At 42.3% G+C, this 27,955-nt stretch overlaps 1 protein-coding gene across 3 annotated transcripts; it reads right to left on the bottom strand.

The window, feature by feature from the left end:
• Nucleotides 1–244: 244 nt before the first annotated feature.
• TNFAIP3 (TNF alpha induced protein 3) lies at nucleotides 245–27,955 on the bottom strand. Of its 3 annotated transcripts, XM_061623960.1 has the most exons (10): nucleotides 27,417–27,955; nucleotides 26,399–26,476; nucleotides 20,242–20,554; nucleotides 11,971–12,161; nucleotides 10,350–10,497; nucleotides 9,292–9,462; nucleotides 8,364–8,544; nucleotides 5,228–6,147; nucleotides 3,782–4,011; nucleotides 245–2,733 (listed from the first exon to the last, which is right to left on the bottom strand). In XM_061623960.1, exons 3-10 carry the CDS (start codon nucleotides 20,537–20,539, stop codon nucleotides 2,449–2,451), a joined length of 2,424 nt encoding a protein of 807 aa, XP_061479944.1. In that variant the 5' UTR covers nucleotides 20,540–20,554; nucleotides 26,399–26,476; nucleotides 27,417–27,955; the 3' UTR covers nucleotides 245–2,448. The 3 variants fall into 3 exon arrangements, with proteins under 3 accessions (XP_061479944.1, XP_061479943.1, XP_061479945.1); XM_061623959.1 differs by lacking the exon at nucleotides 26,399–26,476; XM_061623961.1 differs by lacking the exon at nucleotides 26,399–26,476 and having other exon boundaries at nucleotides 20,242–20,359.

The following is a 27,955-nucleotide window of genomic DNA, read 5'->3' as shown; positions in this document are numbered from 1 at the left end:
TGCTTTACTCACCTTCCTCTGCTGCAGGCAAAATAGGTGAATAGCGCTCTTGGACCCATTGCCCCTGATAATCTGTTAGCATGCTGGATGTTCATGTTCGGGTGTTTCCTCTGCCCACCCACCGATAGGCCAAAAGTATAAGCAGACACATTTACCTACTTGTGGACAACTGTTGCTAGATTGGAATGACACACATTTCCTAACAATTGTAAGAATAAAAACCAAATGAATCCTTAAATAATTTATTTTTACTTTTGGATTTTCTCCCCTTCCCTCTCTCCCTTCCTCTCCCCCAGTTACACACTTGCACAGAGTTTCAGAGGGAAAGTGAAATAAAAAGTAATCATACTAAAAAAAAATGTGCAAATTTAAAAATCAAACTTTTGAAATAATATATAAATATTTTAACACATCTTCACATTTAACAAAGATTACAAAATTGTTATCTAAAATGTTCAACAAGAGAAGAGAGCTGGGAAAGAGTGGGCTACTGGAGGATTATATATACAGATGCAAAGCAGAAGAAGCACCAATTTGCACGCTTGCTCTTTGCTACCAAGTCATACAGCAGAAGGAAGAGACTCATAAGCCAGGTGGGGAAAGAAATCAAAGTTCTAGACCTCAGGGCTACCAACACCATTTTTTTGGCACCTAGCATTTGCAGATCTGGCAGATAGTGGCTTTGAGATAATGGCAAGAAACCAATGACTGAAAACTGATCCAAAACACTATGAAAATGAACACGGTTTGTGCAGAAGCAGCACTTTCCGAGCTGTGCTCAACATACTCTGCTCCCAATATCAGATCAGATTCGCTCATACATCCTTCACAGCAGCAAATCAAATAATAGTGAGGAGCAACCAAGGAGAAAAAGGCAAGGGGCTGAGCCAGCTCCTGCCACACTTGAGGGGGTCACAGTCTGAGAATGCAGCAGCTCAATAAAGCCTTACTTCCCACTGAATTCTGCAAATATTGGGACAGCTTGGCTCCCATCTGGATCTAACGTGCAATACCAGGTAAGCAGAGAGAGCAGCTCGGTTGATTCCTGATATGGCAACCACCACCACAGGATCTACACTGGTTTGGTGAGGGAGTTAGGCATGACAAGACCCAGTCCTCCATGCAGTTAGACTAGCAGCACAGACCTTATCATGCATATTGGGAAGCAAGTCTTACTGAATTCAGTGGGGCTTCCTCCCAAGATAAGTGGGGCTAGGACTGCACCCTTAGGAATCTTCTAATGATGGTTTTTATCATCATCATTATTATTACAGCCTAAGCTTGCTTTTCCCAACCCCCAGATGTTGCTGGACTACAGTTCCTATAATTCCCGACCATTGGCCATGCTGGCTGGGGCTGACAGGAGCTGTAGTCCAGCAACATCTGGGGACCCAAAGGTTGGGAAAGGCTGGCCTAACCCATTTTCTCAACTCTGTCAGCCCCATTCTACGCCAACCAGTATTAACATCTATATTTAGAGGGGTTTTCTGTATTAGAAGGAATTGATGCCTGCCCAAGCGTCTTTCACATTTCTAAATTATGACAGCTGGGTTAGTAGCTATACCAGACTTTCCCAACCAGTGTGCCTCCAGATGCTGTTGGACCACAACTCCCATCAGCCTCAGCCAGCATTGCCAATGGTCAGGAAAGATGGGAGTTGTGGTCCAACAACATCTGGAGGCACACTGGTTGGGAAAGGCTGAGCTATACCCTCATTCAAGCTCAGACATAACATTAAATAGAAAAACACTCATCAACAGTAGGTGGTAAAATTGTTAAGGATTATTGTTCTTCTACACACATGAAGCTCTAGTTCAGAAAAAGAAAAAACGAACATTATCCAATTACTTTAAAAAAAGAAAATCCAAGCAATCAAAGGTTTTAAAGGTTTCTCCCACATCTTGCTAATACCCTAATTTCATTCTTTGCTTCCACCAGATTCTGTGTAGAAGAGAAATCAGCATTTTCAAGGGCAACTAGCCCCAGGTTGCAGCGCAGAAAGCTCTTCATCTCAGGACCTCAGTCAAGTTTCCTTGCATTTGGAACACTAATTATTCAGACAGAGTGCAAGAGAGGTCCCAGTAGAAAGGGGGATGGCAAGAAACATCATCTACTATCTCTTATGGTTGCATATTCCGCACAGAACAAAGGCAAAGGGTACTGTAGAAAGGAGATTGTAGTCAAGTATTTGGTGTAAACGTCCTGTATCTGTACTGAAAGCAAACTGCTTTTCTGTCCCAGAATAGAGAATTCTGGAGAGCACACTGTTCTATGTGCCACAATGTGCATTTGGTAGGTGTGTGTCTATATATATATATTCAGCTTATTGTTTTTCCCACAATGTCACATGTCCTTTTTCACAGACTGTGAATGAGACTGAGTTGAGTGTTTTGGATGTTAGCACCATTTTCCTTTTGCAAGGCAAAAAACAGCATTTATTCTTTCTTGCTAACCATAGATCTGCTTGAACTGGTAGCACTCGTTGCAGTAGCCGTTGCACTTGTTATTGCCATAGTGATCACAGGCAGGGGCTCGGCAGTGCTGTTTGGGAAGCTCATCTGCTGGAGGGCCTCCCCGAGGTCCCCCAGGCTGTGCCTGTTGCCCAACATGCAGGCATTCCTGACACAGTTCCCTGTTCTTGGAAGCTAAGTTGTTCCTGCAAGAGGCTGTGGCGCACTTGTGCGTCTGAGAGCTTGATGATGTCTGGCATAAATCTTTGTGTTGTCCTGTTCGCTGAAAACATTAAAAACATTGTCAGGTCTAATTGTGGCAACACTCCCAGAATTTATCTGAGCTTTAGCTACTTTTATTCATGTCACATTATTGACAGGAAGCTCCCAAACGAATGCAGAAGGAGAGAACTTTTAACTGCAGTTGCTTATCCTTTCAGTTAGAAAACAAACATACTGCTTCTGACCACATTGTGCAAGCACTCTAGATAAGTCACTGACAGAGCCTGCATCAGAAACGGCTTGCCATGTGGGTTGCTGTAGCTTTCCAGAAAGGAGAGAGGGGGTGGTGATGAGGTTGGCACAGTGGAAATGCACCAGTGGAGTTAATCCAGTGCTCCTGCTGGTGTGGTTGCACCATGCCGACCTCTCTGCTGCCTCTCCCTCTCCTTCACAATAAGCAACAGCGACACACCTGCCAGGAAGCTAATAATGTAACAGCTCCACTGCACCTGGTGATACACTTCTGGTCTCTTATAGTTACAAACGGAACAGGAACTTTGAAAAATGTGTCATTTTCTTGAAAATGTTGATAGCTTCAAAATGAAGAAGAATGAATGAATGAATAATTGCCCTGCCACATGGACTACATCTTCTGAAAGAGTTCAGAGTTAGGCTAATCTAAAACTCAAGCCTTCCAGTTCTGAAAGAGGCCAGACTTCTTTCTCTGTCCCATATACAGCCTATAAATGTTTTCCATCCCACTGTATTATGAGAGGGCAGCATCAGTAATTAGGTAAATACAGGGATGTAATATCAACAGGAGTTAACTCTCCTGAAAATGAGAATTTACAGAAATAACCCCATTCCTTTGAATATAACATTATTTTGGCTAGATAACAAAAGCAGAATGTTTGATTTAATTTTTTCCCCAAGGAATGTGCAGTTATCCATTGATTTATATTGGCCTCCAGAATCCTAGACAATTATAAGTCACTAGTTTATTATCTAGGGATGGAGTGTATATTTTTCTCTGAATGGACTCAAAGACTTTTCTAGGGAGAAAGGCACAAGGTTAAATTGGGAAGGAAGATTTCCCTACAGTTACTGACCTCTGATTGTCTCACTAACTGGTCTTCAGTCCTTCTGGCTTCACGGAGCCGCTTGCTCTGTGCTTTTATAAAACACTTTTGGCAGTATCCCTCAAGCATCGTGCTCCCTACTGTGGCGCATTCTCGACCCAGACAGGAAACAGTGTTCTGGTACGTGGCAGCAGAGGTTCCCAAATGCCCTAAGGCAGGCGAAGTCTGCTGAGACCTTCTGTGATGAAGTAGTGAAGCATCTATGATGAAAGCACAGGAAGGAGATGGTCACTTAGGAAGCTGCCTTACACCGAGTCAGACCCTTGGTCTATCTAGCACAGTATTGACTATACTGAACCTGGGACCTGATGCTTTACCACTCAGCCAGGGCTTCCAGTGATCAAACTAAAGTGTGAAAACTGAGTAGGAAAGAGACAGTTGTCCATGCGCCACCTCTTCCCATCACTTGACTGTTACTGAATATAATGTTACATGGACTGTAGCAACCAGAAGTGGTCCCTTTTGAGATATACTCCTAGGATTGCCTATTATTATTTTGTAGGGCTCCTGTGCATTTTCACCGCTGTGTAGCATGCAGCAATTTTCAGCAGATGATGCTCCACCTAGCATTGAGATGTAGTGAGGAGAAAAGCATCACTTTCTGAATTTCTGCATGTCACACAGTGGCTAAATACAGAGAACATATGACAATCCTAAAAAGTAAAAGCATCTGAAGGTGGGCCCAGGAAAGACTCCTGCCTTAAACCATGGAGAACCGCTGCTAGTCAGTGTAGATAATACTGAGCTATATGGATGGTCTTCCTATGTTCAAGCAAGTTATTCAATAACCAGTTGTTTTCCTGTTATTAAAAGCTCCCTATAATGAGAATTTTCTTCTCTTAACCCAATCTGGCCCACCAACCAAAATGCAAACTGGGTAATTTTTTGTTGAAGTTTAAATAGTTTGTTCAGTGAGCAGTTGTCACAGTTTTGCCATACTGGATACCTGCACAGGATACTATCAAACTTGTTCTATTGTGATTTTTCCCCCTCGCCAGTGAATTTTTAAATAGCATATTTGCTCTAGCAAGACTTCAGAAAGGATTCTGGGGACCTTACTTGCCCCAGTAACTAAATGTATCCCCAATGCAACAAGCACACACGCCTTGGGTGCCATTCTGTGTACTTCAGCAAAACATGAAAAGGGCACTGGAATTTGTTAATGTCATGGTAAATGATTCATGCAGCTGGAAGTAAGTTTAGCTTTTCCACTGCAGATTTACATTCCACCTTGTGGTACAACATCACAAATGCTTCAGAATTATATTCCATCTCATTGCTTCCTTGTATTTGCACCTTTCTGTCCCTTGCAAGTTCAGATTGAGCAGAAGCACTTTTAGTTCCACCACTTGTGCTGCTCCCAGTCTAAATCTCTGCAAGGACAAAGTAGAGCAGAAGTGCATTCACTTAACTCACCTTTATTTTCCTGGTACTCAAAATAACACAGTGTGCAAAAGCCTTCGTTCTGAGGAGTCCCAAAAAAGCTACAGCCAGGTTTCCTGCATTTACTACTCCCCTTCAACTCTTCCAGTGTTTGGGATGGAAGATATGGAGGAGGCTCTGCTGCACTGTTGCTGGTTGGTGTGCAGCAGGAATGCTGAAGGAGGCTCTGCGATAGATGGGTGGGGTCAGAAGCAGATCTCTGATGGCCTGAAGGCATGACCCCTGAGCTGGCATTTGACAAATGGTCTCTAGTTCTTTTGAAACAAGAACTGCACATGCCATTGAAGGTCCTATTGGTGTCCTTAAGGCAGAACGTGCAGGTCACCTGGTCTGACTGCTCCTGGTCAGTTCGGCGACTGCAAGGGCTGAGCTCCATGGTGTTGTTGTAGCAGCGCTCACAGAGCCCACTGTATTTTATATTCAGTGTGAAAGGGCAGCCGGGACTCCTGCACTTCATGGCGGTGGTTTCGCTGTACAGAAAAAGGCTCGGTGCTGTGGGGGGCGCAGAGCGAGGCCCCGACATCGGCTCTTCAGAGATCCATGCAGCAGGCTCACAATGCTCACCCTTAGACAAAGCAGATTTATTTGCCCGGAGGTTCTCAGACCCCATCCGGAGGTTCTGCCGCCTCACCTTATTTCCTTTCTGCCTCTGCTCAAAGCACTCGTGGCAGTAAGGCTGGGTGCTCACAGACATGTAGAAAGGGCAATTGGGAGTTTCACATTTTGCCTCCACGAGCGACAGCTGGGGTAAGTTCAACTCCAGCCGGTTCCTCGTGCCCGCTTCTGTCCCAACAGGCTCAACGTTTTCTTGCCACTTCTTATATTCATGCTGCACCAGCTGAAAGTAGTCTTCCACTAGGTTAATCTCTTTGGGCAAGTTCCCTTCATCCAACCTTCAAAGCAAAAGACATATGGAATTGGGTATCCCTGGATGGAGAAAAGGCAGCAAACTTATGCAACCTTGGGGGAACGAGAGTAGGAAGAGCTGCTCTCTTCCACCAGCAAGAGTGCATAATTAAAAACTGCACGGCAAGAAGTTGGGCGATGCTATAGGACATATGGAACAATGGGAAAGGGTGTGACAATAAGGGGAAAGGGGTACTGTTCCCATGCTTGTGGAAAAAGAAAACAGCTGACAATAGCCTTTAATGCCCCTTTTAGCAGGATAATGACCCTCTGTCTCAGTCCTAGTGGGAAACAACCTGACTCTCAATCTTTGCTGAGAGCCATTCTATGAATCTATTCTATCTATTACACAATAAGCAGTGGCAGAATTCTGGACTGGACCACTTTAGACTGCAGGTGGGAACATATCACACTTTTGTTGAACACTGCTCTCTATAAAAAGGTTTTTTTTGGTAGAACTGGTTTAGGCTAGTATATCAACTCTGCTCCCTCCTAGACAAAGATAGTCTAGCCATGGTTTGTTCATGTCCTGGCAATCTACAGGCTAGATTACTGGAATGCATTATTGCCCTTGAAGACTATTTAGCAACCCCATTCACTGAAGCAAATGAGCAGCTGGAATGAATTTAAGCCTCGTTTGTGCTAGGGAATGCAAAGGGATTTGGATCAGGATGATAATATTTATGCTTACTCATAAGCTGTTTTTATAACACTAGTTTCCCACATTTTTTCACCTTCCTGGTAGATATTTTGAAATCCCATGGAAAGATATGCTCTAGGGGTGTTTGCCCATTTCTTTCATGATAAAGTTGTCCTGAGAACTAAATTGGAACTAAGTACTTTGTTTCTAAACTGTTTTTGTATGAGTGCCTTTTTAGAATTTTTTGCTCTAGATTTTCTGAGTTCCCAAACTGGAGGGAATGGTGAGAAGTTATTTCATACTACCCCAGAAAAGCAAAGGACAGTTGAAGTAGAACGGATGATCTAGTAATGGGAATACTGGAGTGCACTGTTGTTCAACCTTGGATCCCCATATGTTGTTGGACTACAACTCTCATCATCCCTGACCACTGGCTAAGATAACTGGGGATTATGGGAGCTGGAGTCCAACAACATCTGGCGACTCCAAGGTTGAACAGCTTGATTGTGGCAGAGTTGAACTTTGATTGGGGAGACCTAGTTCCAAGGCTGCTTCCAGACTGTGGCTATTTTGCAGGTAGGATTCAACTGCATGCTGGCAAATTCACGTTGCACAATGTAGGATTTGGCAGTCTTATTCAAAGAAATCCAGTTCTCCCCCCAAAAATAAATCTGAGGTTTTGGCGTGGTAAGAAAAACAATGGGAAAATGCCCCAAACAGTGTTGGATGACAGTTGCTTGATGTAATACTGTATAATCTCCCTGCAAACAAATCAGAATGAATGCTCAAAAAACAGGTCATTGAGAAGTGACCCAAGTCACTCCTCAACCATTAAACTCACTGGATGGCCTTGGTCAAGTCATCTTCAAGAAGTCTTCAATTAATCATAGTTTCCCATTTTATCCAAACTGGGAAACTATGGTTAACAGCTTTGAAACAAAGTTAGGATACTGAACATGCTTTGAAGTTGATTTAATATCCTGCCTTATTCCAAAGTTGATAGTCATAGTTTCCGTTAGGATGAAATGGGAAACTGGTTAAGTAATTTGAGGTTTGTTGCTTTATGTGTGGCTCTCACCAAGGGTGAGGTAAAGGGGCTCATGTGTGGAGGAAAGGCTCATTCATACCTCAGCTAGCTAAGAACTGGTCAAGATCCTACTTCAGAGCCTCAGTTAGAAAACCAGTGAACGAATTTTCAGAAAATACATTCTTAAGCTGAATTATGATCATCCAAACTGGCTCACTGTCTCTTACCTCATCTTGGCCTGACCTTCTTGGAGAAGGGGTAGGATACAAATGTGATAAATAATGAATTCTCTGAAAATTCATCCACTGGTTTCCTAACTGAGGCTCAGATGTTCACCAGTTCTGTATCTTCCAGAGCCAGCATGAATGTTTTTTGTTCTGATGGAATCTTTGAATTGCCCAGGTTTAAATGCCACAGAAGAAACAGAGAATGCACTCTCTGAAGAGGACACCTGAAAGTGAGGCTGAATACACTGTCCACTGAAGAAGATTTATCAGTAAGTTATAATGCTGAACAGGGAGAAGAATCAGACTCACTTTGCAGCATTAATGAGATGTGTGGTTCCAGGATCCCAACCTTGCACGGGAATTTCTATCACCATAAGGTAGTCTCTTAGCAGCTTTTCTTTCTCCCTTTCTTCAGAGTCTGTTAGAAAATGCACCTTCAGGTCTTCAAACCTGCCTCTTTCACAGCTAACCAATGGCACTGCCCGGATCTCTATGGACAGGAAAAAAAGGATTGCTGAGGTGAATCAAATGAGGACAGGCACAACATATCAGTCAGCAATTATTAAGAATCCAAGCTTGATAACCCTTACCAGAAACAACGCACCTGACTAAATCTAGAGGATTAGTTAAGAAATTTGATTGGGATTACAAAACAACAAAGGTTATGAACCACTCCAGATGAGGTGAGTAAACTGTCCAAACCAAGTATTTCCCATACAAGTGAAACTTTTTCTCCATTATCCTTTGGGGGGTAATCTGTTGGAGATTGCATACCAGCAGCATGCCAAGAATGAGTGGAGTCTGCAGCACTGCATAGCTTTCCTCTCTCTGTGCCACCCCATCTCTTTCTTTTTCATGCCCTCTACACACAACGCAGAAGGGAAAGCGATTCCCAGAGGGATGGTTTTTAATCTATATCAGGTTGTTTACTTGTTTAATAAAGTATACTTTGCTGTTTTTGTGATGTTATTGTATTTTATCCATGTTGTGCACCGCCCTGAGAGCCCTTGGGCTGTGGGCGGTATATAAATCGAATAAAATAAATAAATAAAATAAATAAATGGTCTGGAGAGCAAGAGTGGCCCCACAGTGTTGTGTTTCCCAGGCTGCAGGTTCCCCACTAGTGGTCAAATGAGATCAAAATAGACTTGTGATTGTTGGTTTGTTTGGAGGGAAGAAAAAACAGGAAAATATCAGCACAGTGCAGAATATATGGGTAATGTCTGCAGATCCTTACCTGGGCCATTCTCTTTCAAAATGACCAGAGGGGTAAAGTGCATACTGTCATACGCAAGGATGATGGGGTATCGATAACACTCTTCTGCTGGCCAGTGAAGAGGCAAGTAAATTCCACCAACATTCAGAGGGGAAAAGCTTGAACCCGACTGCAAACTTCTTAGCATTTTATCTGTTTTAAGAAAAAAAATAGGCTTAGTTAAACAACAAGACTCTTGTCAGCAGCAAAGCAAGGAGATGTGTTCATTTTAATTTTCAAACTATCAGAAGAACACTAATAACTTATTGTGAGAAAATATTGAAGCTGGAAGGGTTGGTGTAAAAAATGGCCTAAGTGGCTTTCACAAGAGAGGTTTTTTTAAAAAAAAAGTTGTATATACCCAGCAGGGTAATGCTCTCTCAATTTATAGGATAATCTGTAGAAATGAGGCAATTTATGTCAAATGGTCTGAAAGATTCTTTGTTCCCATGAGCATGCCCACCTCTATCGCTACTACACTGAAGCAGCATCTGAATGCTCTACCTGGATGGTTGGCTGTTACACACTAAAAATTTGTACCACCCACTGCAAATGTTACTTCTAAAGCAAAATTTTAACATTTTTGAGCATGCATCATCAAGGAACATTTGCGTGAAAACATTGTGAAGATGTGAGACCCAAGACATATGTAAAGGCCCTTTCAGGTGCTTTATCAATATTGTGAGGGGGATGTCGCTACCATTTCAGCTGATCCTGCCCCTGACTTTTACATGCTGGGGGAATGTCTGCAGCAGGAAGCCTGCCCAGCATCTGAAGATTCTCTGTGTGAACACTGCATGAGCAAGGTTCGAGATCAGAGGGAGAGTCTAAGCATGTTGGGCAGGCTACCTCATTGCAGACTTTCACCAACATGCGGACAACAAGGGGGAAAAAAGACTGTTGTGACAGCTGGCACAACCTCACTCCCCTTTTCCCCATGTAATTGTTTATTATATGAAGTGAATGTTTAAAAAGGAAAGGGGCTTATGTGTCTTTAAAACAGAACTTCAAAGTTCATAATTATAGCTATACATTTCTACCTGCAACAACTATGACTGGCCGCCGTAGGATGTTAACAAGGACAAATATGTGCATTTCTTCCAGTGAATTATACTGAAGGCCTCTTTGGGCAACTGATGTTTCTGCTGATGCCATTTTGATGAGATTCTCCCATTCGTCTTCCCAGTTCTAATGTGGGGGAAAAAGATATATGTAAATAGCTTTGGGTCATTATCATGCAAAGTTGGACTTCCCATACAAGTATTTTTCCTTATACTACTACCGAGAAAGTTAATTCATAATATATGCATTCCTGCTGTACAGAACTTGAAGTACTAACTGATTATGGGCAAGATTGCTGTTGATTTCATGCTGTATTCACTCTTCAAGTTTAAAAATGCTCTCTGGCCTGTTCTCCTAAAGGCAAATATTACTTCTCACAAGCGATCAGGTAAGTTTATTTATTTATTACATTTATACCCCGCCTTTCTTTTCATGATTGAAACCCAAGGCGGCTTACATATGATTCCCGGGCGGTCTCCCATCCAGGCACTGAGCAGATGTAACCCTGCTTAGCTTCAGCAAGGAGCTGGCCTTATGTGCCTTCAGACCATAGCTTCAAGCTTCCAGTTCCAGGACTGAGAAACCGCAATGCTGATTCCCACTTTACTTCTGTGAGCTGAAAGATAAGAGTCTATAACAGCTATCTCCACCCTGGTGCCCCTCCAGGCATTTTGGGCTATAACTCCCATTATCGCAGGCCATTTACCATGGCTGACCATTGGCCATACGGGCTGGGGTTGATGGGAGCTGGGGCCAGCAACAGTGCATGTTGTGGTCCACAGCTGCCTTCCCAATGCTGGTGTTGCTGCAGATTACCTGGATGAGGTGGCAGCAATGTAAGGGCTATGCAGCTAAACCAGCGGGACCACCGCTGCCAATCTCGCATTCCCACCAATACAACTGCACAATCCCTCCCTTGCTGCCACCCTATCCAGATAAGCAGCAGTGATAGCAGTGTCAGGAGAGTGGCTCCACCTTACTACAGGAGCAGCTCTTGGTTGTAGTCTAAGATACTGGAGGGCACCAGCCTTGAGAAGACTGGTCTATAGCCTACTTGGGCTGCAGAGAGAGGGGCTAGCAAGTGCTGGAGAGAAGACATTATACACCCAGAGGATGATTTCTCCTTTCAACCAGCATATTTTTGCATCGAGAAGCCAAAGGAAGAAAGGCAGCCCCACGTAAAGTAGATTCTTGGATGAGGTCTGTGCCTAGCTGTATATTCCTAGAAGACAGGGTGGGTATATTTTGTTTTCCTTGTGTGGTACAGCAGCATTCCCAACAGTGTCTTTCCATAACAGGAAGAGCAGAGACATGCCAACTTTTGGAGATGTGGGCGGCCCATGGAAATAACCCATCTCCAGGGAGGTTACTTAATTTGGAAACTCCACAGTAGTGAAACTCTTTGTTAATAAATTGGGCAATCCAATAAAGTTAATGGACTATAACGTTTTAACTGGTTGACAGCCCTGCAATTTTACTTTCTTAAGCTCACTGCCATAATTGTCTTCCATCTTGTGTAATTGTACACAGGAAATCATGATCAGTCCAACTATACCAAGGTTTGAAACATTCTTTGCTACATAAATCAGACTGACTTACCCGGGTGTCATAGCAGAGTCCTGTTGCCACAAATTCCTGTGATTTAAGTGTCTCTCGTTGCCAGCGCAATTTAAAGTTGCGTGTATCAACTTCTCTGAGGGCACTAAACAATGCTTTTCTCAGGACTAAGTCAACATCTTGGACACCCCACATGTACTGTGATGCAGCATGCATTAGGCAATTCCCATCCCCTACAGAAAAATGAAAAGGGTTAGGTTTTTTAAAAAATGCATAGGAATAAACAAATAAATAAAAGCCAGCTGAATCATACTGGATAGCATACATGCATTATGTTCCTTCAAAATAAAATCTCTGGTTCCATATGAATTGGCGATGCTTTGGGAGTCCCCTGGGGAAGCAGTTACAGTTTCTTGAATCCCTCCAAAGGTGATATATTTTTACTCTAGCTTATCATTCTCTGAATTTTGGGGGCAAATGGTTGTCTGCCTCCTGCTTCCTATTTTGGTAAACTGAGCATTTTTCTAATCCATCATTCCCCTACCTAGTATTGTAGGCATCTTGTAAATGTGTAACAATAGTTCTAAATGTGCAACTACAATGGGATGCCGCTACATGCAGGAAGCAAGAACAGATGCATTGCTCTGCCTTCTATGTGCAGAAATCTCTCTCATGCTCTGCCTTCTATGTGCAGAAATCACGCACACACACACACACACACACACACACACACACACACACACACACACACACACACACACACACACACACACACACACACACACACACACACACACACACACACACACACACACACACACACACACACACACACACACACACACACACACACACACACACACACACACACACACACACACCATAGTGTTTACAGTATATAATGCAGATGTACTTTCCTTTCAGGCTATCTGCACTTAATACTGAATATCAATGCAAATGCAACTGTTAATCCTCTAATAATGTTAATCTAAAAATAAACCTAGAGTGCTAGGTGTGTACAGATCCCATTTGTGGATGTGGACCAGGCTCTGTGAGTTTAATTTTTAGCTAGTCCCCAATAGCTAATATGCTGTATTCAAGAGAAAAATGCTTTTAGTTTTGAACACAATTACAAAGCTTAAGTCCATTTAATTAATGACATAGCTAGGGGGATTTCCCTATTCCAATTGCCGTTTACACTTGTTTAAGATCTAACCAATCAGATAAATTTCTGGATATTTTGGCCCAAAAGGCACCACTCCTTGTAAAGTGTGTGGCACTGACATAATTCAACAGAATCAACACTGGGTTTTACAGGCACTGAATTTTCCTTCCTAGAGGAGTTGCAGAAAATGAGAACTTATTTATGAGAAATTGTCATTTTACATTTTCCTCAGACATAAATTGCATCTTATGAATATGGCTGGTTTGGTTTGTCAGTCCTATATACTATGCACACAAGTTTCTAGCCCTCATGGAAGATACTCACAAAAATATAGCAATGCATGCCCTACGAGTCGTCCCCAAATATATCCACTGCTGCAGCACTATGTACTCTCTCCAGGGAGAGAGCACTCCAGCCAGGTATTTCCGGATATGGGCTTCGTTGCAGAATGCCCTCACCCTGGAAATAATTGCCTGGGATTGTTTTGGAGAGAGGAATTGCAGTAGAACACAAACCTTGCTTAAAAATTTGTACTCTTCAAGGGGGGGAAAGTGCTGTTGAGGAATTAGTATCCCCTTTTATTTGTTGGCAAAGAACTTGCCAAGAAAAGGGAATAGATCCTGCTGGATCCGGCACACTGCTGCTGCTGGCCTAGGCAAGAGATGGGGAAGATCATATTCAGCAGATGGTGCTGCAGATTGCCTTCTTTAAAGTGGCTGCAGTGAGAACCGTTTTACCCTTGTTCAGTTTCATCCCTGCCCACCAAAAATCTCCAAAATGATGGCCATTTTTTGTTGGGGTTGGGGCAAGGACAAATGTGTTTCATTAAAAGCAGCAGCAACAGATTTAAGAGGTTATCTGGATGCTGTGGGACAGAAGAATGGGCACATGAGTGTCAGGGAACTGAAGAGGCCCTTTATGACACAGAGAGATGACCATCCCCTTTTGATCCTTCACCTGGTTTTTAAAGGGCAACTTATTTTGCTGTGGTAACATACACAAATGTTTCATTCCACTTTTGAAAAACGGCACCAAATGCCTGTGAATAGTACCCAAACAAATCCCAGTTTCATACTCCTGACTAGATGGTGCTATCAGAGTGGGCTCCTTTTCTTTTTTTTTTCCAGCACCAGGACTGGCACCAAAGCATGTTGGTGTCTGAGGCAAAGGACAAGACAGTGGGGTTTATCGAACATTAGTCCTACTCTGAGTAGACTGACTAAAATAAATTAACATGATTAACTTATTTCTATTGATTTCAACGGGTCTAATCTGAATAAAACTTAGCTGGATAAAAACTGGTGTCTCTCTCCCCCTTTCCACGTACACAAGCCAATCAGGCTAGCAATCTTATTTCAACATAGGCTAGGGGACATTGCCTTCCACTGCACCCAATGGCAGCAGGCTAGCTTTGGGTGCACAGGGTTGGGCAACATTGCAACAAATGGCTCTGTCTGCTCTCCACCCCTCAGCATCTCTCCCAGTGTTAAAGCCCAAACATTTTCAATAATGGGGCTGGTCCTCACTTACCACTACTATGCTCTTTTTATTTTAAATACAATTATCCTTGATGCACCTCAGAAAGGGCATTCACAGCAGTGGGCTTGTAGGATTGTCTTTGGGTAATCATATTTAAAACAAAACAAAAAGATATTAAATGCAAGGATCAAAAAAGAAAACTCCTCAGACATTCACTGCAGGCCTAATTTACAACCGAATGACTTAGCAAGCAGAAAAAAAAATATGGCATACAATTGGGACAATTATTACATTCTGTAAAGAATTTCCCTTTGCAAGTTCTAGAGCAAAGATAAGAGTTTTTCCCCCCTTGTGTGTGCTTGCTTTCAGTTCTTTATTGAGAACCACCAGTTCAAAATTCCCTAAGCATTTGGAATTCCCCAGTGTTAAGCTATTTGACTAGCAATTGAGTAACAGCTATTGTACTTCTTGTTCCGATGAAGAGACATTTGAACTGTGAAGTACACACTGGACTTTCCAAGTGGGTGTGGTTAGGGTAAGCTGGAATGCCTATTCATTAGAGAAGTGAAATTACTAGTCAGTAGATGTTGGAATCTTTTTAAATGACATGGTTTCCTTCAATCTTTTTCTTCTACTTTTTTTTTAAAATCAACAACTGTGTTCCTTTCTAATTCCAAAAATTCACCTCATGTTTAAAATCACCCTAATTTCCAAAACTGTATGGAATCTTTCTATGCTTTTGTTACAATTATTTGTACTGACATAATAGATACATTTTTTTCTTCTCAAAACGGTCAATGCTGCATCCTCTACGAATGCATCTGTTACTGCAAGAATGGCTACATGCAAAAACTACTGGCTATTACGAAATTGCTTGCTATTACTTTTATTATTAGTTCTTTTATTATTTATTTAAGGCAGAAACCATATCTTCCCATGTACACAGAACCCTTCAGGTATGGCAGAGGTCCCCTGTGTATCACTCTACTGAGCCCCTACCCCAAGTCCTTCTAGGCCAGGTGCACTGTAACATGCCCATCCATTGTCAGTCATGGGAAGTTCTCTCCAGGCTTTAGGTGTGCAGCATAGGCATAGCCAGTGCAGAAGGGGCAGGACTCAGTAGAATGTCTATTGAGATCATTTCGATGCTCACAACGCTGCATGCAAATGCTGCTTTGCATGTGTAAAGAGGGTGGATCAGGCAGTTTTGCAAATTTCCTTTTTTACTCTCAAAGGGCCATGAAGAGGGTGTTCTCTTAAGTCTTATTGTGGGGGCCGGGAGGGACAAGAAACTGTTCCATGACAAATTTAGAGAGTTACAAATTCATGTCTGTGATTTCCAGGAACCATTCCCAGAAATGGAATTTGCTCCAACAAGATGCAGTAATGGCCACCAGCTTGGATGGCTTTAAAAGAAGATTAGACAAATTCATGGAGGACAGGGCTATCAATGGCTACTAGCCGTGATGGCTGTGCTCTGCCACCCTAGTCAGAGGCAGCATGCTTCTGAAAACCAGTTGCCGGAAGCCTCAGGAGGGGAGAGTGTTCTTGCACTCGGGTCCTGCTTGCGGGCTTCCCCCAGGCACCTGGTTGGCCACTGTGAGAACAGGATGTAGGACTAGATGGGCCACTGGCCTGATCCAGCAGGCTCTTCTTATGTTCTTAAATCCGGTGTTTTTTTTTTAAAAAAAACACCCTTCTCTCTGCAAGCACCTGTAGTGGTTAAAGTTATGCGAAGTAGACATACTATTACGACTGCTACACTCTCGTCCAATATGTGCACAGTTGAACAGACTGTAATGCCAAGCCAAACAATGAATGCAATGCTTGGGCTCCCAGACAGGAAGTAACAGTCCCTTTGCCCCTCCCTGGTCCTTTTATTGGCTACAGCTCATGGTTAAGGATGAGAGAGCTTAATCACAATTGAGGAGGATCAAAACTACCTACCACACTGCAGACATCATAGTTTGGCTCACTGTGTTGTGCAAGCCAGGCCAACGAAGGAAAACATAACAGTTTACTAGTCCACACAGTTAGAACAGAATATATACACACTCACACTAGAAATAATCAAGTATAGTCCAGATTTTGAAGAGCTCAGAACCATTCAGGCTAAGAACAGTGTTTCACGGCTTCAGTAAAGACACTTGTCAGTGAAGGAAAGTAGAGGAATAAAAGTATAGGAAAGTGACTTTCTCTTCAGTTAAATAAGGCAGCCCATGAAACGAGATTGCCTTTGTTTTGGACTAACCTGTCAGTTTTAACCCTTGACCTGGAAGTAAAGCCTCCGTAATTCCTTGGGCTCTGTTCTCATCAACACCCACTGTTGACAGGAAGGGCGCTTTCAGATGACCTGTTTATTGAGCATTCATCCTGATCTGTTTGCAGGAGATTAACTGACCGTAGCTGTTTAATGAGCATTCACTCTGATTTTTCTGTGGGGAGGCTAGACAGCATTGCATCAAAGCAAGTGTCATCCCACACTTTCCAGTTTATTTTCTTGCCAATTTCCTTATCACAAAAAGTCCAATTTTGGGGGGAAGTGGGTTTGTTACGCAGGAGTGCCAAATGGTTTTAGTTGTGCAACCTGAGTTTGCTGGGATGCTATTGAATCCCACCCCAAAACAGCAAGTCTGGAAGCATCCCAAGGCTCCCACAGTCCAATAAGAGGACCTGGTCCACTTTCTGGGGTTTAACACTTATTCTCTCAGGCTTTTGGATTAGCTGGGTGGTTTTGATTTTATCTAGTGCCAGGGTCTTATTCTGCTGATCTACTGCTCTTTTACTTGGTATGATTTTATACTATTATTTTTATTGATGATTTATTTAATTTCTTTCCAGCCCTCCCTCCAAAAGGAGCCCACAAAATATTTATTGATGCAGTTGTTGTATATTAAAAACTGTCTAGGGATTACCCTTTATTCAAGGGTGGTTTATAAATCTGGCAAAATGAATCTGGCTTAGAAATCTGGCAAAATAAATAAAAATAATGGCCTATGTGCACGCGTGCTTTCACTCTCTTCATCTTGCTGCTTACCTGGGAGGTGCAGGGGCACAGTTGGGGCTGCACAGGTACATTGGTAGCAGCACTGGATTAGCTGTGCTGGTATACCCACATAGCCTGATTTTGCTCCCACCCTGCACTGTTCAGGTAAGCAACAGTGTTGAGAGAGGGCAGCTCTGCTGCATCTCCCCACCACACTAGCTGCTCCTTCCTGATAGCATTTGTCGCATATTAATTACATATAATCACTTGTATGATTAGGGTATTGGAGAATTTGGGAGATGTAAATGATGAATGACTACTCAGAAAGCTGTTGGTAGCCACAAATAATATATGAAGTGTCAAAAACGGGATGTGTGAGCGACGTAAATCCTCTTTCCATGCTTCTGATGTCATGTCTAAAGCAGCATGTGCATGGGCATTCCAGATATGCACCTAGCTCACGTTGTCTCCCCACAGAAATGTGCTAATTGCTGCTTCAGACTTTATGCTGGATTTATCACTACAATGGAAACAGGGACCAGGTTGTGAAATGAGCTTTGGACCCAATGAATCAGAGGCGGCTCTGGAGGGCTCCAGTGAAGAGATCTATCAATGCATTGATCTGAAATTATTACGATGAAGTCCTATCAGCACAGGCATACAGAAGACACCAGCTAATATTCTAATTGAATCTTCTCCATTATTCCAAGCATTAATTTAATACTCAATTGGTATTAAACTGCAGAAAGCAGTTAATACGGCTCAGCTTTATGAAACTTTCAAACTAGTTTGGCTGTCCTTTTATTTATGTTGGTGTATACTTTGCCTTTCAAGCCTTCAAGATAATTGAGATCAGGACATCTTAAGCAAATTCAAACATACATGAATGTTTGTATTTTTCTGTCGCAAGGTCAGCTGTTTGCATGGAGTGGCTCACCATCCAAATGCCTGGAGTCCGTAAGTGGATGGATGGGAGAGAACAGGCTGAAGCTGAACCCCGACAAGACCGAGGTGTTGCTTGTGGGTGATAAGGAAAGGTTGGGAGATTTAGACTTGGTGCTTAATGGGGTGAGATTACCCCTAAAGGACCAGGTCCGCAGCCTAGGGGTCATTCTTGACTCCCAGCTGTCCATGGAGGCTCAGGTTTCAGCAGTGAGCCGGGCAGCTTGGTACCAATTACACCTGATACAGAGGCTGCGACCCTACCTTCCTGTACATCTGCTCTCACAAGTGATACATGCCCTGGTCTCCTCTCGCTTAGACTACTGTAATGCGCTCTATGTGGGGTTACCCTTGAAAACGGTCCGGAAACTGCAGCTGGTACAGAATGCGGCGGCACGCTTGATAAAGCAGAGCCGTCGCCGGGATCACATCACCCCAGTGTTGGTAGATCTACACTGGTTACCAGTTGTTTACCGGGCCCAATTCAAAGTGTTGGTATTGACCTTTAAAACCCTATACGGTTTCGGCCCAGTTTATCTGAAGGAACGCCTCCAGTATCACCAATTATGCCGCCAAACAAGATCAGCCTCACAAGACCTTCTCTCGGTCCCACCGGTCAAAACAGCTAGGCTGGTGCGGACCAGAGAGAGGGCATTTTCGATTGTGGCCCCCACCCTCTGGAAGTCGCTCCCTTTGGACCTTCGACATGCCTCCTCCATAATGGGTTTTCGCCGAGCCTTAAAGACCTGGCTATTCAGGCAGGCCTATGGGATTTCTGGGGTGGACTAGTTTTTATGGTGTACTAATTGAAGGTGGTTTTAGATGAATTGATGTTATGGTTTGTTGACTGTATATTGATTTATATATTGTATTTTGCATTGCTGTAAGTCGCCTAGAGTGTCCGTTAGCTCGGACAGATAGGCGACTAACAAATAAAATTTTATTATTATTATTATTATTATATGGCGATTTACTCCACACAACCACAAGGCAAGAATATAGTGACCCACCTGTGTTAAAGCTTATCACATGATAACTACTACCATGTGGGATAATTTAAAGTGACCTTCAGATCAGTAAAGGCTAATTTTCTGAAATTAGGCCCCAAATTTTTAAAGCCATCCAAATCGAATTAATCCCCATATGCAGTGTCCTGAGCTCCTTGAAAGAACGCTGTTACAAATATGTGACCAAATACACATTTAATAGTGGCATGGATAAAAACAACACTAAGAGCCAATCGGTTACACCTCCTGGGTCAATAAGAGCAACTTTGGAGGGTACAAGGTAGTGTCATGAACAATAATGGAGGGCATGCACAGCTTACTAGTTTGGAGAGTGCTGGAAACACACAAAAAAGAGGATGTTCAAGTCACCTATATATTTTCTTTGGCTGCAATATACACAATTCAGATTAGTGCTCATAATGCCTTTTGTTCACATTTTGCACTACTGTTCAGAAAGTACAAAGTGCTTCATGTAAGCCTAAGACATTCTGGTTCTTGAGGGCAACATTCAATGTCTAGCACATAGGTCCATCAAATCAACATAACTTACATCTAGGTGCCAGTTTGACATTAGGCGTACATTTCACTTAGAAGAGAAAAACAGACCCTTTATAACTTTTATTTTTTAAAGCAATTTTAACTGAGCAGCAGTTATTCAAGGTCCATTAGTGCAACAAATAAAGCAAATGATATATCTGTCCTGTCAGAACAATGGTAAAATAACCTTGACTCACCATTTGTCTTCAATGGCACCAGTTTTTTAACTTCTCGACACCAGTTCAGTTTCCGTTGACGTTCTAGTGATGCTTGGGTTGCTTTGTCAATAAGGGCTTTTTGAAGAATCTCCTGAAACTGAGGGCAAAATTGACACATTCTGAACATCTCTATGGTATATCTATGCATAGTCTTAAAATGATGGATTATTCCATTGGTGCACTTGACAAGATCTTCGGGCATTCTCTCCCTTATCTTCACAGCTTTCAGCATATTGCTCAAATATAAAGCTTGAGGAATGATTTGTGAGCCAGCCATTTTGCAAGAAGAAACCTAAAAGAGGAAACAACACTAGTAAAAGAACTAAAACAACACCTTCCTTCCCTTCCCCACCACAAATTTGGCACAAAGCACACACTTTTTCATGATTTATGTTAAATTACGAAACTAGTCCTCAGCACCCTTTTTGATACAAGTACATCGGAAGCAATGGGAAGCTTCTTTGGAATGGATGTCTTACAATTACCAGTTTAATATACTATTGGTTTATTCTAAGCAATCAGTCACCTGCTACTGGAACTGAAATCTGGATCTAAGGAGTGTCATTCAGATTATGTCAGTTCTAGAGATAATATATTGGGGTGTGACCAACTGTGCAGAACTGGAGAGCCAGGATTACTCAGCTGTAAATCTATTCAGATGACAAAAGAATTTCCTCTTCGCTTAGAATCCCCCCATGCATTTTTTCCATTCCATACTCTCCTTATGATCAGACTGACTAGTGCCCCTGGGTTTTTTCTGCTGGATCTTTTTTGGGGGGTGGGGAGACTTTGCCTGCAGCATGCATAGCTTGGCTTCTTGACTTTTGCATGAATAGCCTTACAATATGCAGCACGAAACCCCACATAATGTATTCAGATGACATGGATAACTTGTCACAATTTACGGAGAAGGAAAACACCTATCCGGTATTTGAGTAACCAGATCAAACAATCTTTAAAAATGTTTCAGTCCTTCAGTCCTCTAAGCACTGCATAAGAATGCCCAGGCGATATAGATTATTTTAGCTTGAACTGCCTTCTTTGTTCCTTAGCTTTATGTTTTAGCCTGTCTTTTATCTTGTTTCTTTATTTCTTTTTAAATATGATTTTCACATGATATGTGAACAATTTTAATTCAAACTTTTGCATACTGCCCTGAATTTCAGGTGAGGGGTTGTTAAGAAATGTTTACAATAAATAAATAAGTTTCTTATTAAGGCTATTTGTTTAGAGTAGTAAACAAATGATAAAAGAACAGTAAGAATTGGTATTTAACTGCAGGTTTTGAGGCCTCTCATTTGCTCTCTACAGTAACAAAGTAACAAAGAATGTGGCTAAAAAGATGTATTTCCACTCCCCTACCCTTTATCCTCATTCTTCTCTTCTTTCCTAAAGTGACCCACCCCTCATGCAAAGCATAACAGCAGCAACAAGCATAAGTATTTTGGCTATTAAAAATTTAACAGAATATTTTCTTTTCAAATGCATTATTTTGTTAAATGCATTAAATGACAAAAACCTGTTTTTGTTCTAAATCATGTCTAACAGAACAAGATCTTAAGGCCGGAGGGATAGAAGCAGTTGAGGATGTACACTACTTGCCCTAAAGTGGAAAAATATTGAAACTATACAAACTATTAATCCCAAGCCACTCAGATGAAGTAAGATAAAGGTGGCTTCCTTCCAAATAAATGTTCTTAGAACTAGGTTGTAAATAAATAAATAAGCTGTTAATAAGAAAATATAGAAAAAGAATCAGTAACCAACAGACTGGGTTGTTTCCAGATTTAGTACACCCACAGATATCACTTAACTTAAGTCCCATTGATTTCAGTGATGACCCAGTCTTAATCCTGCCCCATAACTATAATCTCAATGCTATTTCCCTTTCCATAAAGCTTTTCTTCCAGGACTAGTCATCACTCTGTACAATGCTATGCATATTTAGACATACCAAACTACAGGTATACATTGTGTGTGTGTTTTGAACTGTGAAAGTTAACAGATGTGTATATACTTCCCACATCAAGTCAGAGGTGCAATTTTGAATCAGTGGTAAAGTTTGTATCAATAAAGGACGATTACATCAGTAAAGGATGTAAGCTTAGGCCAACAACTGGTTGTTTCCAGTATTAAGCAATAATAGACTATCCAATTTGTTAAGTTCAATTAGAACACTAATTAACATTCCTATGCTGCCAACAGCTGCTCTTCTCCTCCTTAGTGCATCTTGTGTCATGGACTAGAGCACATCTAGAAGTTATCCAACAATCAGTCTGATCCCACCCATGTTTACTGAAGATAATGCATAGGCTCCTAGCCAGTCAATTTTACCCACTTATATTTTACCAGCTTGTCTACAGAAATCTCACCAATAGGAAATAACATCTTAAAAACTAAATCAAACTTTGCAAAGAAGATGGAAGCATAAAATGCTTGCCATTTTCAAGATTTTTCTACCAACCAAGTGAAAAACTGGGGCATACTGGCTGAGGTTACCAAGCTCTCAACTAGCCACTGGAGGTGTGCTAGTAGATTAATGTGCATACATTAATTAGCAGGTGATACTGTTTATCTCCATGCTATGGAAATCTTAACCCCACAAATTTATTCATATAACTAACAGCACAAGAAGCAGGACAGCCCAGGGATGTGTTTGTTTTTGTCAGTTGGCAACCCTACATCTGGCATACGAGGTGGAATCCAATACTAGTGTTCCACAAGCAGAACAGCTTCTGTTCCAGCTGATGGCTCTGGTGTAAAATGAGGGGACGACACTTTTCTCCAAGTCCTACTTCCCTTTACTATACCAGCTTCCACAGTGTTCTGGATCGTCTCCTAAGTCTTTGGAACAGAATTTGGGGACAGGGAGAGCGCAGAGGGTTGCACAGGAAAAGAAGAATGAGTGAAAACTGCCTCTCCTCCTCTTACATTAGCAGACAAATCCAAAGCCTGGACTTCAAAAGCCAGGTTTGGCAGGGCTGCATCTAGTCAGAGTGCCAGATGGCCTAGGAACCCGATGCATGATACTATGAGTTCCATGGAGGAAAAGAATGAAATAAACAAAACCTGCACAGGATTGAAGCCTTTGGAAGCTAAAATACAACAACAAAACCCTTTTCCTGAGAGGTCATTGTACCCATAAACTAATGTAAAACTAATAGGCAAAATAGCTGTTATACGTTTGGGTGCCACATGGCAGTGTATTGTGCACTCGATGGTGTTCATGCATGCAAGTTTCTGCATGACATCATCCTCATCAAAATGCTGTCCATTATTATTGGCCTATTTAATCTCCGTGGCGCAGAGTGGTAAGCGGCGGTAACGCAGCCAAAGCTCTGCTCACAGCCGGAGTTCGATTCCAACGAAAGGAGGAAGTCGAATCTCCGGTAAAAGGGGTCGAGGTTCACTCAGCCTTCCATCCATCCGTGGTCGGTAAAATGAGTACCCGGCATATGCTGGGGGGTAAAGAAAGGCCGGGGACGGAACTGGCAATCCCACCCCATGTATACGGTCTGCCTAGTTAACATCGCAAGACGTCACGCTAAGAGTCTGAAACAACTTGCACTACAAGTGCGGGGACACCTTTACCTTTTAATCTGGATTGTATGTTTCCACAGAAAATTCAACAAGTTAAAAAAAACATGCATGCAAACAATAAATCCACATTAAATGAAGGGGGGATATGGGCTGGCATTTTGATAAGGATATTTTCACATGAACAGCACTGAGTCCACAATAAACTGTTGTGTAGAAACGGCCACTGACACCTTGGAAGGGGACACCCTCAATTTATGAAGCACTAGTCAAGACTTCATTGTATGGTTAAAAAAAATCACCTGGGGTTCACACACAGTTACAAACAACAAAGCATTTACTGCAGTGGTTCCCAGTGCTTTTTACTATGGTAGTTCAGTAGCAGAACTATATATTTTTCTGCTGACTCCTGCAGTGGATCATATTGTCTAGAGGTTCTAGCAAGGGAGCGCAGCATTCAAATACCCTTGAAGGACTGGGGGGAAAAAACAGAAAAAAAAATTTTTGGGGGGAAAACCTCCCACCTCCTCTAGGATTTTTCCCAGGCTTTCACATCTCTACCCCTGACTAAAGAACAGTACACTCCTGTGTGGGATGGTTGTCCTCTTCCACTGAGCATGAGAAGCACATGGATCAGTGTGGGAGTAATGGGACATCCATCCATCCAGCTCAGCTGAATCAAACCTGGCAATCTATGGGGTGAGATACGTTGAAGCCAGATTACCCTCACATTCCTCATTCCCCAGGCACACCTATCCCTCCACTTGAAAGATATCCTCAGGCCTTTGTCCTTGCACTGAACTGTCCCAAACACCTACGGTACAGTTCTAACCAGACATTCTACCCCCAGACAAGGTCTTGACCCCACCATTTTGCAATTACTTCCTCAAATTTATCATGCAAGATGAAACTCTGCTTTTCAACTGTAACTGTTCATATTATGTACCAAAGATGGCTTTACATTTTATAGCTTGGTTCCAAGCAAGTTTATCTGAAAGTTCTACTGATATCAATGGGATTTATTTCCAGATCAGTGTGTCTAGGATTGCAGTTTATGGGTGGGTAACAAAGTGGCTTACAAGTTGTTTTTTTCTTCTAAGGAGTTTTTTTTTTTTGCTTCGGGTCAAATTACCCTCAATATGTTATTTTTGTACTCAGGTTGTGAAAAGGTGTGTTGTGAATAGGGATGCGTGAGAAATTCAATTCAATTAGCATTTTAAGCCAAATCTATCAAATTCATACTTTCCAAAACAAGATGAGACCCAAAACACAGCCATCCTTCGAAATTTATACCTGGTCCAGTTTTGCAATGCAGTTCGCCATCCAAACAATATTTGCAAAAATACATGTTAGAGGACGAGTACATAAAAATGAATATAACATACAAAAATGCATTACATGATGAGAAATTGCTTGCAAAAATGTGTAATTAGTGAAAACTGTCTACAAAGTGTGTTTACTAGGAGAAATTTGTATTGAAATGCTAGAGAATTTTCATGAGAATTTTTTTAAAATTCACATACTGCTGAAATGTGGAGAATTGAATTTAAAACTGGAAAAATGAGAAACAGAGAGATCAGAAACTGACAGATCTTTCCATAGCTAGTAGTGAAACAGACAGAAAGTGCCAGGCTGCATATCTTGGTGGTGTTGGAATGGTCAGATGTGACTACAAATTACATGTCTTGCAAATCTCCTCAGGCCCTCCTGAGAACAGCCTTACATCAACAGTGGAGCACATGCTTTACATACCAAGCCCTACATGGGATTTTTCACATTTCTAGGCAGAGCTGGAAAACTGGCTGAAATCCTGAAGAGCTATTGCCTGTTAGTGTGAATTAGCATGTAGACAACACTGAGCTAGGACAACCAATGGTTTGGCTATCTCCTAGTTATCTGTATTCCTCAGCTTAATCTGGGTCTAAACATTGCAAATATATACTAGTCACTTCCCTGAAAGCATTTTCAAACACAACTAGGGAATATAATAGCTTCCACTTCCAACCGTGGATGTGCAAGTGAAAAATCGCCACCACTTTAGCTGTTAAAGCAAAGGCTGGGGACCCATTTATAAAACCTCTAGAGTCCTCCAGCTGGGAATCACTAGTGCAGGATGCGATCTGTAATCTGGTTTGGAATTTCAACTCTTTATTGAAAGTTTGGAGACTCATGAATGTAACCCCTGTTGGAAGATGTTAAAAAATAATTCACCTGAAGTTAGAGGGATTGGTTATTGCTTTAAATAACCAAAACAAGAACACAAATCCTGACAATGCAATCCTACATGTTTCCTCAGAAATAAATCTGAACGTGTTTCATCTGGCTGTTCCCTTGTGAGTATGTTTAGGATCACAGCCTAGGGATGCTAGAAGAATTCTTGATTAGTATGAATGGATTGTATTCCTGTTTTCCCCCTGAAATGTTATTTTTGCAGTGTGATACATAATGATTAACATTAAAAAGCTAATGGTCTTACTTTAAACATGCATGTATGATAGTGTCCAAATCTTTACTTTAAAAAGTGGGTAATACATATTTCATAACCATTTGTATATGCTGTCATGCAGGTATGTAACTTTATGCAACAAACAAGTATTACCTGTATGTGTGTAGCACTTGTTGCAAGGGCTAATTTGCACCAGAGTTCAACCCCAGAAGTTGTTTTCAGTATTAAACACTAGAATAGGTAAAGTAATAAAGAACAATGCTTCTGAGCATGTGCAGATTACACCGTGAGGAAAGAAAGTCAATTGCCGTTAGTCCCCCCCCCACACGCTGACATTAGGAAAAGAGAGTCCAAGCCAAATGGCTTGCACCCATACACTCTCTTACAAGCAAACATTACTCCTTGCCCTTTTGTTCCCCAAAGGCCTGAACTGCATTTGCAGGCAAACGCGGCGCTTCCTCTTGCTGAAAATTGCTTTTCCATTATGCCTGATTAGGAGTTCTGTATGACTCCAAAAACGCGCATACACCTCTATAAATGGGGAGGGGGAATGCATCCGAACTATTTTATCTCTCTCTTCCATACTATCGCACAGCTATCCCCAATTTAGATAGTCTTGAGTCGTTTTCCTGCTTGTCCGAGCCCTTTTCTGTCGTGATTGTGGCCCATTCTACGCCTTGGATCCCCATCTGTAGCCACGGCACATGAAGGACCTATCTCCGCTCGCAGAGCTCTTCCGACGCGAGGAACGCTAGCACTTTCCAAGTGTTACACAAATGGTAACCATATCGTGCACAAAAACAAGACTAAAGTCTTGTCTTGAAAGTAAGACAGCATTTTTAACAAAATGGAAATACACAATAACCGAAACTACCGAAGCATGAACAGAATCAACCTTCTCGCTTTTTGTGCCTAATCAATTGGAGTAAATTAACTACGAACGTATTTTCTGTAAAATGCTATCTAATTCCCTGTCGTTTAAGCAGACCGCAGTGAGAAATGCACCGCAGGGCTGGGACGGGGGAAATCGTGCATCTTTCCAGCAGCATCTGCATGCACAGGCAAAGCCCGAGGCAGCCATCCTGGCTCGTCATCATCACCACCGACCTCCCGAGCAAGCCCCAAACTGCAACGCAGTCCACAGCCACCAAGAACCGGACAAATAACTTACTCGCACTCGCTTGGAGAGAGGGGGAGAAGCCCCTCGAATGAATCCGCTAATAATCCTTCTCAATACAAACGAGCCAGGCCTTGGACGATGCAGCTCGGGGGTGCCATGAAACCCATCCCGAAGAAGACGAAAGCTAGCTTGGGCTGCAATCCTCTGGAATGGTTGGCGGCTGGGGTCTGGTCACTATTAGGCGCCTTTGTCAGCTGCCCCCTCACCCCGTTGTTGTGGTTCTTTTTCCTCCTCCTGCTTGCTAGAAGCTGGGATAAGATACTGCCAGCCTCTGTGTGTGTGGTTTTTTCTTCTCCTCCGTTTTACAAAAAAAAAAAAAAACCCACCCGGCGTTGGGGATTTCCACATCTACTTAGACACACAAGGGCGAGGGACTTTCCGACATGTGACAACAGCTGCTGCCAGAACAACAGCTGCTGCCAGTTCGAAGGTAGCAACCAGGCGAGTGGCGGACAGACCCTCTAGGTGGCGCTCTGCGAGCAGTGACGTTAGCGCAGGAGCGTACCAGCACGTGATCTCTTCCTCTACCC

Source organism: Rhineura floridana, chromosome 4, assembly GCF_030035675.1.
Source record: "Rhineura floridana isolate rRhiFlo1 chromosome 4, rRhiFlo1.hap2, whole genome shotgun sequence".
Taxonomy (NCBI): domain Eukaryota; kingdom Metazoa; phylum Chordata; class Lepidosauria; order Squamata; family Rhineuridae; genus Rhineura; species Rhineura floridana.
The sequence above is the reverse complement of the archived record's forward strand: the minus strand, read 5'-3'. Positions and strand labels throughout refer to the sequence as shown.

What these genes read in the sequence shown, in the direction of transcription:
- TNFAIP3 (XM_061623960.1), bottom strand. Translation starts at nt 20,539, where the DNA reads ATGGCTGGCTCACAAATCATTCCTCAAGCTTTATATTTGAGCAATATG. An exon ending in GACTCTGCTATGACACCCGG is followed by an intron (nt 10,498 to 11,970) that starts GTAAGTCAGTCT and finishes CCCCCACATTAG; the next exon opens with AACTGGGAAGACGAATGGGA. An exon ending in CATCTCATTAATGCTGCAAA is followed by an intron (nt 6,148 to 8,363) that starts GTGAGTCTGATT and finishes TTTGCTTTGAAG; the next exon opens with GTTGGATGAAGGGAACTTGC.